Genomic DNA, 14,104 nt, shown 5'->3' on the forward strand with positions numbered 1-14,104 from the left:
AGCCATGTAGTGTAGACATACCCTAAGTTATTTCAAAATAATGTCAAAATACTGTCAAGCTGGAGGAGTTCTTATTCCAATTCCTGTAACCCTCATTGTACGAGGAGTAAGGGAAGTCAGAGGAAAAGTGCTCTATTTTGAAATAAGTGTTGTGTAGACACTCCTTATTTTGAAATAAGCTATTGCGAAATAAGCTATGCAATTGATGTAGCTCAATTTGCATAGCTTATTTTGAGTTAAGCCCTGCTTTGTAGACACACCCTAAGAGAAGTTGTTGCAAATCAGAATTTCTCACAATAGTCCTTATTTTAGGACTATGTTTAAAGTTCTTAAACCAGTTGATCTTTTTTTTTTCTGACCTGGGTCTAGCAGATTCTCTCTATCCTCTCTTTGGAGTTCTTTTGTTTCTAGGTATTTTCATGTATCTTCTCGGGGTGGGGAGCAGTTTGTGAAGCCAGCTGAAGACAATTATTGTTTGCTTCCTATTCCTTATATAGAATTTTCCCAGAGCGGGAAATCTTTGTTCTTCCCTGTGGAAAAGTACAAAATTCAGAATGGATTCCAGCATCAGGTGGCATGGTCACCTGTCATTGTAGGACCAACCATAATCAGGCTTACAGGAAAAACAACACTATTCACAGATCATTGCCTTGAGTACCAAGCCATTAAGTTCACTGAGTACTGCAAATAGACTTCTTTAGCATATCTAAATATATAAATGGGTTTATACTTCATAATTCTAATTTCATATACAAAAATGATACATGCACACATAGAAAATACAAATTCAGGGAATTAAAAGCTCTCCAATGAAAAGTCATGTGCCTCATTTTGCATAAAGCATATCTGAGTTATGAATACTCATATTCAAAACCACATTTCCATAACAATACAGGGTAAAGCATTACAGGGATCCTCCACGGTCACAATCATCTAAGCATATAAATTCCACAAAGAAGTTGCCTAGCCTCCGTTAAGCAAAAAATAAATGCTCATTCTCTAAACAAAATATCTAAGTAGCTCTTGAACATAGAAGTCAAATATGTTACTGGCATAAATCCTTCTTGTTTACACTGATACATATTCAGTCACATAACATGCAGCTTTCTTTTTTCAGCAAGAATTCCTGGTTACAATTAATAACAGAGCAGAGATAAGTAATTTTTTCAGGCTCCTAGAAAAACAGCCCTTCCCTCCCCGCTAGATAATATATGTAATAAACTGCTTTTTATGGATCCCAACTCTCTCCACCTCACCTATCATCAGGGGAAGAATACCTATGATAATCTCCTCAATGTGTCTTGCAATTGATTCAGTCCATGTTTAAAATATGTTTGTGGGCACTTTAAGTAACTATTAATTATTGAATGTTCACCTATTAATGAATTGTATTAACATCATCAATCGATCCATTTCTCAACATATTCCCCAGCTAAAATGTTAAATCTATTAAGCACTACTACAATACTAGTAAATAAAATGTATACCAATAGGATATGTATTTAATTTCAGATATCCCAAAACACAATGTAAACTTTAGCACATCATCTTGGGCTTTGATAGCCTCAGAACTAGCAAGCTAAATAGGATTAGTCTTAGCTGGTATGTGGATGAATTACTTTTAAGGAAAATTCAGGGCATTTAGGCAATGGTCCTGAGATTACATTCAGTAAGTGTCATTCTTCCCTCTGATTCCATAATGAGCCAATGTCTCTCAGTGTTAGATGACATTATGCTGATGGAGTTGCCATCTTTGGCATGGCAAAGGACACTGAGGCACAGGTGTGTTTATTTAGGGGAAACCATGCCAATTTTTAGAATAGAAGGTATCAGCCTGCTGTGCTGACCAAATTCTAAATTGGTCATTTGCACCCTGCTTAGCAAACCTGCCTCCTACAAATACATTCCTTCCACAGTTTCAACTGAAGTGATTCTTAACTTGTCCAAAACGATTAAATGGAAATGGTATGGCTGTTCAGCAGATGTCGTATTCCTTCGTGGCAGTGGCACTGTTTCAGGAGTGAATGAAGTAACTCCTACTCATTTTATAGACTATACAAGGTTTTGGAATTTTTCAGACTATTAGGTTCTATGTAAAATGTCATCTTCTCCACGGTTAGCCTGCAGCCATCTCTGAGGCAGAATGAAGTAACTGATTAATTGTGCACAACAGTCTATTTCTGCTGTCTCCCTTGACATACCATTGTAAATGTAACTTAGGAGCTGAACTTTTGTGTGATCCTTGCTATTTATGTCATAATGTAAGTAGGACTAATATTTATTTATAGCTGTGTTATTATAACAGTCATCACCAATGAAAGATAAGTTGGGGCCTGATCCTGCAAAATACTTACAGTGGCTTCACATCAATGTCCTTCTCTCAGGCTCATGGATCAGCCAATTACGTATGTAATCAGGACAAAGGTTGTATCTTATGTTCCATTAGTTGAATACAGTATCTGTCAGTACCCTGCTGGGTGGCTGATGTGAGTCATGTTTTGAGAATTATGGTCTGGACTGGTCATTCCATTCCTGCTTAGAAAACATTCCATTTCTCTAGCCTGCTCCTAACAATGAATTAAAAGCTCTTACAACACACTGCTATCTGTGTAATTTTCCTTTGGACTCTTAATTGTTTTTTTTCCAAAAACAAGTGCTACGAATTTCCAATGAAAGATTTTATAATGACAATGTAACATTACAGTAGTGCTGGCAGGCACTGAAGAAATACATTATATTGGTACTTTGCCAAGTCTTAAATGTTACAAAAAGGTGGCAGATAAATATGTTAGATTAACTTTAAAACAGGAAACTGGAGCAGACTGTTTCCCGTGGGGAAAATGCTGTTTTGGCATACTGAAGAGGAATATAGGAACTGTCATTCTAGATCAGACCCTCTAGGTCAGTATTTTTTATTAGACAATAGTCAATACCAGCTCCTTTTAGAGGAAGATGTAAGAAGTTCAGTAAAGAGCAGCCTAGAGGAAAACTTTCTTCCTAACCCATGTTAGTGTTTGATTTATGTCCTGAAGCCTGAGGGATTATATTCCTTCCAGGACTTTTAGGGTACGTCTACACAGCAGCATTATTTTAGAATAACTGACATTATTCTGAAACAGCATAGTTTGTGTCTACACTACAAGCAGTTATTTCAACATAATGTCAAAATAATGTCCTGTAACCCTCATTTTATGAGGAGTAAGGGAGGTTGGAGGAAGAGTGTTTTTCCTTCGACTTCCTGCTATATAAACAGCATCAAAAGGCAAAGTAAGCTATTTCGACTTAGGCTACGCAATTGACGTAACTCAAGTTGCATAGATTATTTTGGCTTTACCCCTGCTGTGTAGACATGCCTTAATTATTGATCTAGTCCTTATTAAAGTAACCTGTTATTTTTTTCAAACCTGCTTTTCCTATCTTTTTAATAACTGGGTTTTAGAATGAAACTTCAAATGTTGTGTGTATCTATCTAATGCATTCACAAGGAGTGACTATGAAGGAAATTTCAATCTGTAATAATGATTGAGTCTAACTAGTAGTATGTTATATTGCCAATCCAGATCCCTACAAATGGAAATATCAGAGAAATGCCACAATAGTTAAAAACAAGTAAAGAGACAGGATATTATTCTGCTTTTTGCACTTTCTTTTGTGCTCCTGGCCAAAGCAATGTAAAGAGTACTGTGGCAAAGACATGTTGCTAGAAAATAGCTAGTCCAATCACTTTACTCTGTTATGCTTCCATCTTGTGACTAATTAAATCACTTCTTCTACATTTAATTCTAATAAAGCTACTAGTCATATGTTCTGTGATCTGTGGTCATTTACAACACATGGGCACACAGGACATCAGCAAAGCAGAGAAACCAAAATCCCCAAATAAATAATCTTTCAGAACATTATTTTTAACTCTGTGTTTGATATATCAGGCTCTAAACTTGTTTTGTCTTACAGAATGTCATATTGGAAACTCCTAACATTGTTTATTGCATATAGTTGCAAGAACTGGAAATGCAGAGGAAGATGAAGTAGAGAAGTAATTTCAGACTCTAAACCAAGCCATATTTTTCAACCTTTACATGCATCATAAAATGATAGAGCCATAGGATTAGAAGGGACCATGAGTGTCATCTAATCTAACCCCCTGCCAGAATGTCCATCCTGTTTTTAATTCATGAATCAGAATGGGCTGTTTTCATAAAACATGCATTTTAAGACAGGGAAGCTCTGGATCTCATTTGCTAATTATTTCCCCAATCCTGCCTTCTGTGAGACACTGACCACCCTGAATCTTTCACTGTTTCCAACACAAATTGAGGGCACTCAGTGAGGGTACATCATGATTCATATGAAGATACATGATCCATGTTTTGCAAAATTTAGGATCTCTAGGGTTGCATAGCGATTATGTCAGCTAACGCATGCATGCAAACATAATGTGTAAATATTGGAAGGATGCTGTGTTACAGTTTAGCCAGTGTTTACACATTTTTTGTGTCAAAAGTAATTGTATAGCAAGCAACAGCACACTCGACTACTTTCAAACAAAGCAATATCAGAAGTTTGGCACAGAAGCGTATCACGTATTGTGCAAATACTTCTGCAGCTTGTTTTTTTAAAGAAAGACTTTGAAAATAGGATATGTTGATAAGGAAAGATATTTATTAAGCAGGATGCATAGACTGTAATTTTTTTCTACAGAAAGATTTTGCATGGAAATTACAATCTCTGCTCAGCATACCTAAGTTCATGGCAGTAAATTACTTTTAATATGTATAACAAGAACAAGAACAAGTATAACTACATTCAGACATACCTCTAATACAGTTTCTACAATAAATGTTGAAGAGAAGAAAAAACATACTATTATTAAAGTGAAATCAAGTTAATTAAACTATAGAAATGTTGTTCTTCTTTATCTTAGGTGAACACTAAATGGACAGAAGAATCAGTTTGGGAATAGGTAAACCACAAAAGTGTGCTGGGTTGAATTCAAGATTGTATTCAAGCCCCAAAAGTGTTTTGTTCTAAAATGTAAGGTCAAAATTTAAAAAAAAACCCTCAGTCAAATATTGTTCAACATATAAATTTTACAAAACACACAACAGTTCAAAGAAAATAAAATGTACTTTCATATTATGATTTATTTTAGAAAACAAATTTAGTTTTGAATAAAAAAATAGTTGGTACCACTGATAAGATGATATTAAACTGTCAGAATGCACTCACTATTTCTACATTTAGATATGTTTAAAACTAATTTTAACAAAATGATTGCTTAAACTTTATTTTGTTCCAATAACCACATAAAAATATAATATTATTTTCAAATAACTTGATGAAGCATAGACACTCTGTATATTAAAGTTTGGTTGAGTGAAAATAAGAGTTTTTATAGGAGTATTCCTTCTTATCATATAAATAACTAGCATTCTAAATAAGAAAATTGTATTTACATCTCAACCTCAATTTGAAATAATGTGGTCTACTTATCAGCATGAGACCTGACAGAGTATTGGTACAAAGTTTTATACATTGTACAATGACTTGGCCAGTAATATCTTTTTTTGTCTCAGCAACATTGATGTTGAGAACTGAACTTTGGTTCCCTGAAATTAGCAGTGCTTCCTTCATATTTTTGGCTTAGATAACTTTAAAAAAAATCTTGTAATTTCGCCTTAATTTTTTTTCCAACCACAAATACCAGATTTAAGTGGAAAAGAATCATATTAAGAATAATCACATGAAAGCTTCTTCATACTGTTTCCTGTTGCACTGTTGTATAAGCCACTAAATTGCAGCGACTTATTTCCTCTGGCTTATTTGGCCATGGGAAAAACAAATGGTTTTTGTACTCATTGCAAATATTTCTGCTTTAAATCCTGATGATACTATTCAATGGCATAATTCATCATGTTGTAAAGAGACCATAAAATACCACTATGCATAATTTTCTTTTTTTCTTTTTTTTTAAACTAGTATGTTTTCCCCCTTCTGTAGACCATGGAGTAAAATAGGCGAACAGGAACAACACAAACATAAACATGTTTCACTGATGTCAAATAAATGTAATATAAGTAGAAGCACTTAACACAAAGGACATGAACCTCTACTCATTGCTTACCCAAATCTCCCAATGAAGTCAATGACAGTTTTGGATGACTGAATCAAACCTAAGAATGACAATTATTACAGTGTAATATATCACACTAAATCCCTATGGTTTTTTTCCCCCACATATAATATATGTGTATTTAATAGTACAGGATTCTTTGGTTCAGGATTCTACAGTGTAATGGTACTTCTATGGTACCATGAAAGGATTTTTAATAGTAATTGCAGTTGAATTTTCTAGGTTACCTAGCACCCACTGAAACCATAAAAAAGATTTGACATTTGTGGTTAAAGTTTAAGCCCAATAGCTAATGTAATTGATTAGTTCCCCATGGATTTTCTTTGGTCACTGAGGTGTATGTGTGGACACTACAGGAGATTATTTTATTGTGCAATTTTAGCAGAGCAGTGGAGTCTCCTTACAATGGGTCAGACAGTGCTTTCCTGGGGAAAACGTGGGAGAGAGAGAGAGGGAAGAACACTTTAGGAGGGGAAATCTTTCCATCCCAGAGAAGTGGAGATTTTCCTCAAGGGAGGTTTCTGGCCTCCATGAACAGCAGCTCCCTGAGATCTTCCAGGGTATAAAGCCATCTGGATGGAAGCCCTACAGCTTCACTCCAGTTCTCAGACCACCTGCTCCCTAGCTGCTTGGCTCGCTTTAAAAAAAACTGCTGCAAAAGACAACGCTGTATAACTGCAGTAATATAAATATTGTTGATATCCTGATAGAGCAGCACCATGGGACTGCATTGGAGACTAATTGGAAATGCACAGTTGGTATAGGAAGAAGGAAACTATATTTGGAAGGTGAGAGAGGAGAAAGGGGTTGAAAATGGATTTAGTTCTTCAGAAAGTTACTGGACTGAAGTCCTTGAAAATAAACTTCCTTCTTTAACTACAGACTAGAAACAGCACATATACTAGTAATATAAACTTGCTTTTGTCCCTCTCCCATCCAACAGGTTTCACAGCTGAGCTGGAAGAATCTCTTCTGTGGATGAGAAGTCAGAACAGTGAGGGCTCATCAAGGCTACACTAAAGCATCAAAAGAGGATATGCAAATGCCCCCAGAATTTGCATATCTTCTTCCGATCTCGCTTTCAAAAGTGAAAGTAGCCAAGACGTGTTTTTTTCCGGCAACCCCCCACCCCCACCCTGTGTAAACCAAAAAAGCGGGGAAGGGGGACTGTACCACTGGCCATCACTATTAAACCACTCGTAATGAGAGGTGGTAGCTATATCAGTAGGAGATGCTCTCCCACTGACACAGTGCTGTCCACACCGGTGCTTTTGTCAGTGAATCTTATGTCAGCCAGGGGTGCGGAAAAAACAAAGCCAAGATTTTCAAAGGTAATTTTGGGTGCCTCTATTTTAGGATTTCCCATTTGTAGATACTTTAACAGGACCTGGTTTTCAAAGAGCTCAACCCTTGTGAAAATCAGACCCCCTTTGAACTGTTTCAGATTGGGTTCAGAAAAATTAAGGCACTCGTAATGACTGGTTACATCTGAAAATCTTGGCTCAAACCAGAATAGACTGATTCCTAATAATAACAAAAGGTACCATCATATTTAATGTGTCAGTAAAAAACACAATAAGATACATGTGTCAAAGTGCTTGAGGTAATGACAATGTAAGAATCTTTATTCGCTTGACTTATTTACTAGGAAAAGTGAAGGAGATATTTTGCACTTGACATAACCATATTTTACACTGTATCTTCTGAGAGCAGAAGTATAAATCAGGGACAAGAGGGACAGAGAAGCCTGGTTGGATTACATGCTTTTTTTCTGGTTGTGAATTCAGCTGTGTGGAAATTCTGATTGGTTAGCAAAGGAGGGAAGGAGATGGCTATTTTTTGTTCAGACTGTACCATTATGAGAATGGCAATGAATATCTAAAAATAATTAGATAAAACCATGAAACAAAAGTTGCTTTTAACTGTGTGTAATAGTTTTTGATCAGTCAACAAGATCTTTATGACAGGCTAATTATTGCAGATTAACATTTGCTACAGCCATTTGATAATTGGTTAGGCTTTATCCAGAGAATGGATACTAAGACTACAGTTGGCAAGGAGATTTAATCAATTTTATGCTAATAAACTTTTTTGTACAATTAGTGGGACTGTCTCCTTCTGAAGATTTCATTTAGAGCAGAGTAACATGGATTGGTACAGCTGTATTGTAAATGCATTTGACATCGGATAGAAAAATCCTCCGGAGGATCCTCTTCAGATTTTCATGGCTTTTCTGTTTCCTCTAGTGCACCCTGGGGCAAATCTAAAAGACAGAAAGATAGATGAGAATGCTTATAAAATTGGCTTATACTTGGCAGGCATCTACAATACATTGTTGATTCCTCCAGAGTTTGGAGAAGTCTGGGTTATACCAAATGAAACCGTTTATTGCATACAAAAACTATACTACAAAAATGTTCAAATTGCAAAATCAAGCATTCAAAAGTTAGGCGATACTAGAATTAAGATAGCCTGTGCAAAATAATTGGACCCTGTTGTGCATATGCATTATGATACAGTCTTTGACTACATACTACTTTGTCCACAGGAAAAAATGACATAGAACACTCTGTCAAATAGATATAGTATGTTGCAATTAGCAACATTTTATCCCCATCTTGCCCAGGTATAAATGCATATACAAGCTGCAAAGCAGTGGAGAATCAGGCACTTGGTTTATTAATAAAATAAAAATAATGCATCTTTTAAAACGGCTGTGTATTTAAGGCTGACACTTTGGAGATACTGATGTCTTGGAGAAGTTTCACTTATGAAGCTTTGTTGATATTTTCGTTTTAAAAAGTCAACAGTACAACAGGAGTTCAATCAAATTTGCATTTGATTTATATCCACACAACAGAAAACCTAAAGAAAATCAGAAATCTGGGAGTAATTGGTCAAAAGTTCCCGGACTGACATAATTGTGGGAAAATGGAACAGTGAATAATCAAATGAGAGCCTTGCCTAAACACAAACTTGCAGTTTTAATTAAGCTGGTTTAGTTAAATTAGAGCAAACTCCTGGGGATTCACTTTTATTTCAGCTTCAGAGTGGCTTATTGTGTGTTAACACCAAACTAAGGTTGGTTCAAATAATAATATATAATAATAGTAATAATAGTAATAAATATGAATGATGATGATACTACCACTGCTACTAATATATAATATATTAATAAAATAAAATAACAACAACAAAAAATAATAACAATAACAATAATAATAATAAACCTGTGCAATGAGGCAGAGCCAGGAACATAACCCATGTATCCCACGTCTCAGTTCATTGTTCTGTCCATTAGTATATTGTCCTCAGAAGCATGTCCGCACAACCTTTTGCACATGTTTAACAAAACTGCTTTAAAATTACAAAACTTTAGTTTAACTGGTGTATCTCTATGGATAGCAGTCCATATCCATATATATAAAATCTGGCTTGCCTTTTTGGCACTAGGGACTTTGACATGTCTGTGAATGGCTGGGTGTGATGGGAAGAAATTTGACAAACTATACTGAGAGTCTTGAGACTGAAGCTGCAAAATGCCAGAAAGTCAAATAGAGAGCAAGAGCTCAGTGATAAGACCCTGATGACACAAAAGACCAAAGCAGTGAGTTCCCAGCAAGAGCTTTAATTCCTCAAGGAGCTCCAAGGTTTCCCCTGACCAAATTGTCTATTGTTGAGTTGTCCTTTTAAACATATTGTGTTGAGAGCTGATTTGGGTAGACAAAGCTCATCTCTGGCATCCTTTGTTCAAAACTATTAGTATGTAGCACATGCTGGGGATTCATGGGGATCAGCATTAGGCCCTGTCTTAGGTATTGCCTTCATTAATGATTTAGAAGAGGGAGTGAGCAGCACATTAATTACATGTTCAGATTATCAAAACCTGTGATAAAGCTGCAGATCCTGAGGAGGAGAAAGAAATACTGCATTGAAGCCTGGTGAGATTAGCAAAATGGACAGAAAACAAAGTCAGATTTAACTTGAAATACATTTGGGAAAGAAACAATCGGAAACAGGCATGCTTATGGGAGCTAGAGATGCAGAAGCATAAGACTGAAGAAGAACTTGAGGTAATATTTCGGCAAATTACACAGGAGTTTGTAACATGATACTAGACATAAAAGCACAATGCAATTTAGAACTGCAAAGGCATCACCTCATGCAGCAGAGAGTTGACAATATGTTTATAGATGGCTCTGCTGTGACCACATGTGGAATACTGTGTTCGGCTTCAGAAACATTAAAAAAACTGACCTTATCCAAAGTCCATTGAAATCAAAGACTCTAGGGACTTCAGTGGGCTTTGAACCAGGCCCTTAAAGAACAACAGTTATGACTCGGTGACGGAAAACACTGGCTTCTGAACAATCTTACAGAGGCTAAATATGCATGAAGTAGCTGAGGGTATATCTACACTACAGTGTTATTTCAAAATATTTTATTTCGAAATAGTTATTTCGAAACAGCTTATTTCGAAATAACGCGTCTACACACAAAATGCATTTTGAAATAGCATTTTGCTATTTCGAAATAGTGCGTCCACACTGAGTGGACTCTGAATTGCATTTAAGGCTGGTCGGAACCAGTTCCGGACTTACTGTGTGGGGCTGCTACCTGAGGCCAACTGAGGTCTGTGCTTAAAGGGACCCCCCCGGACAGCCAGTTCTCAGGTTTTCCTGCTTGCTTGTCTACCTCAATGAGGGACAGCAAAGCATTTTGTCTGTGTGTGCTCTGGTTGCCCTCACTTGGGACACCACAGCACTCTGCAACATGGATCCAGAGCTGCCCCTGAGCACTCTGGTGCTTCTCTTGGACGCACTGCTGTGAGCCTGGCTGCACTTTCTGCAGGCTGCCATCTGGGAGGTCCATTGGGGGGCTGTCAGTATCCAGGAGGCCCTGCGGGAGAGCTTCCACCCTAAGGAGCATTAAGAGCCTCCCTGGTCTTCCCCACTGGGGGCTTGTGCCTCATTCCTCCCTCATGTCCTTCCACGTATGCCTCCCTAATCCCCCTTCCTGGTGTTAAATACACGTATTTCCATGAACACGAACGCTCTATATTTAACAGAACTGGGAGGAAGGGAATGAAACTCTGGTGAGACTGGGGAAAGGAGGAGGGAGAGGGGAGAAGAGAGGGTAGGAGACGGGAGTGGGAAACCTGGGAGGAGGAATCTGGAAGGGGAAAGTAAGGGGAAGAAGGGGGAGGGGAAGCTCAGGGCTCAGGGTCGGGGGGTCTTGCCAGACCAACTTGATTGTCATGCAAACCTGCTCCTGGGTTCGCATGTGGCCTTTGGTGGCCAGGCTGGCAGCTACCCTGCCATAGACGGCCACGTTTCTCCATCTAGTGAGGAGATCATGGACGTTGGGGACATCCCCTCCAAACCTGAATAAGGTCCATGATCTCCACCCTGGACCAGGAAGGTACCTGCCTTCTCTGGGCCCTAGCAGACTCCTGGGAGCTGGCAGACTGCTCCTGGGGAGCAGTGGAGGGCTGGCTGCCAGTGGCTTGCTGGCTCATGTTTTGGGGCCACTGGGTCAGGGGTAGTGACTGCTGGCTCTGGGCTGGTAGGCTTGGAGCTGGCACTGGCACTGTGGCCAGAGTCTACCCCTTTAAGGGCTCCAGGGAGTGGGGGAGGGAGAAAAGTGTTCTTGGTTGAGGCTGGAATGGCCACCATGGCACCCTGGGAAGGCTGGAAGGCCCCCTGTTTCAAAATAAGTGTTTACACAGCACTTATTTTGAAATAGCTATTTCGAATTTGGCATTATTCCTCATAGAATGAGGTTTACCAAATTCAAAATAAGTGCTCCGCTATTTCAATTTTATTTTGAAATAGCGGTTTGGCTGTGTAGACGCTAGGAAAGTTATTTCAAAATACGGCTGTTATTTCGAAATAACTGTGCTATGTAGACATACCCTCAGAAACAACAAAAGGGTGCATATGGAACTTGACAGTCTATATCTTAAAGACATAAACAGCATGGGGAGATAAATTATTCATGTTGAGCTAGGAGGAGATAAGTAATAGTAGTGGCATGCAAATAAGGAAACATTTAGATAACTATCAGAAAAAAACTTCCTGACAATCAGATATTGTAGTCTTTGGAATTGTTCTCCAAGGGAAAAGACCCATCATTTGGACATTTTAAACAGAGTGGACAGAAATCCTAAATTTTCAAAACGTGATTAATAATTGTGGGTGCCCAACCTGAGACTCCTTAAAAGTGCCTTGTTTTTGGAAAGTGCTGCACAGTGTGCACCCATCCTCTGAAAAATCAGGCTCCTTTAATATGTTTCTATTTCAACACTCAGAATTTGAGTCCTGAGAAATCATTAGACATTTTGAAAATGTAGCCCAGAAAATGCCTGACTGCCGAAGACAGGTCTCTTGGTAGGGAGATGGACTGATTGACGTAACACATCTTTTTCTTTTGTTTCTTGCTTGACTGATTGTATGCACTGACTCTGTGCTAAAAATGGAAAATAAATTGTTATTTGGGATATAAAGTAATACCCGAGATTCCAGTAACTTTCATGTTGCTGTTTCTAAAAATGGCCATAATAAATTATGATGTTAATGATAAACCACATAAATTCCTGAGATATAGTGGATTACCTCACACAAAGGTGCTAGACTTTTCTGATATAATTAAAGATTTGCAGAACAAAGGAAATTCAATGAACACAATTTATCTTAATGTCACTTACTTTTTGATACAGGAGCAAATACAAATTAAAAGAACTTAGATGCTGTTATGACTAAAAGTATCATGGAATATCTACATTTTTGGAGGGTGCATTTATGTATAAGATATAAAATATCTCTGGTATTAAACTGTGCAACCATGTCATGGAAGGATGTATTAAGATATGTCTTTTAACAATGAGTCTTGCAAGTTATGGACCTGACCTGTAGTTTTCTATGAGCAATATTAATGAACCTGAAAAACCATATAATATTGGATTGACTATATTGGCATATGATTAATTATGATGCAATGATTAATTAACATCAGGGAAGTTCATCAACAGTATTCTCTGGCAAGCTTATGCAGATATCCAAATATATGTTGTAAGATTTAAGATACTGCAGATCAGTGATTCTCCAGCTCATTTAGGCTACGTCTAGACAGCAGGGCTATTTTGGGATACCGGAAGTATCCCGAAATAGCAATTCTGCATCTTTAAATGCACCTGTTATTTCAAAATAGATTTTGAAATAATGGGTGCACTATTCTGGCACCTTGTAACCCTCATTCCACAAGGATTAAGGGACATTTCAGAATAGCGCTTTATTTCGAAATTTGGTGCTGTGTAGTTACTATTTTGAAATTAGATCAAAATAAGATACGCAATTTGCATAGCTCAAACTGTGTATCTCATTTAGACCTATGGGTGCAGTGTAGATGCACCTTAGGCTATGTCTACATTACAAAGATAAATCGGGAAAAAAAACCATAATTTGCGGTACGCAAATTGCCTTTTTCCAATCTACTTCCGAAAGCGGCTTTTCCAAAATTTAGCCCATCTACATGGGGCCCAATTTTGGAAAGAAACCCTCTTTTGGAATATCCGTTCTTCGTTGTAAAATGAGGGTTACAGGGATGCCAAAAAAAATGTCCACTTTTCCGACTTTTTTCGGAAAAGCGGACACATTCCTTGAATGCGGCAGAGCTTTTCTGGATTACCTCCGGTATCCTGGGAAAGCTCTGCAGCGTAGACATAGCCTTAAAAAGAGCCCCTTGCCTGGATCAACCTCCCAGTCCCCCCACCACATGGGTCTCAAAATGTTTCATTCTGCGGATGACCCAGTAAACATCCACGGACCATTAGTCACCCATGCAAAACAGTCTACAAAGACCGTCCTGGATAAATTTACATTAACTCACCTACAGAGATAAACAACAACACTTACTTAGGAACAGTAATGATGAAATCCACCCTTGTGTGGTGGGCCAGCACTTAGTGAAGCT

The 14,104-nt window shown here is 37.8% G+C and overlaps 1 protein-coding gene across 1 annotated transcript in view; it reads right to left on the reverse strand.

Moving 5' to 3' along the window:
• Positions 1-4,640: 4,640 nt before the first annotated feature.
• The window catches only part of BBS9 (Bardet-Biedl syndrome 9), a 511,458-nt gene continuing 501,994 nt past the window's right edge, over positions 4,641-14,104 (reverse strand). The window contains exon 23 of the mRNA XM_075921761.2: positions 4,641-8,396. Coding sequence (XP_075777876.2) covers positions 8,356-8,396 — 41 coding nt within the window. The 3' untranslated portion in view covers positions 4,641-8,355. The remainder of the gene's footprint in view (positions 8,397-14,104) is intronic.

Source organism: Pelodiscus sinensis, chromosome 2 (assembly GCF_052426305.1).
Source record: "Pelodiscus sinensis isolate ZL-2025 chromosome 2, ASM5242630v1, whole genome shotgun sequence".
Classification (NCBI taxonomy): Eukaryota; Metazoa; Chordata; order Testudines; family Trionychidae; genus Pelodiscus; species Pelodiscus sinensis.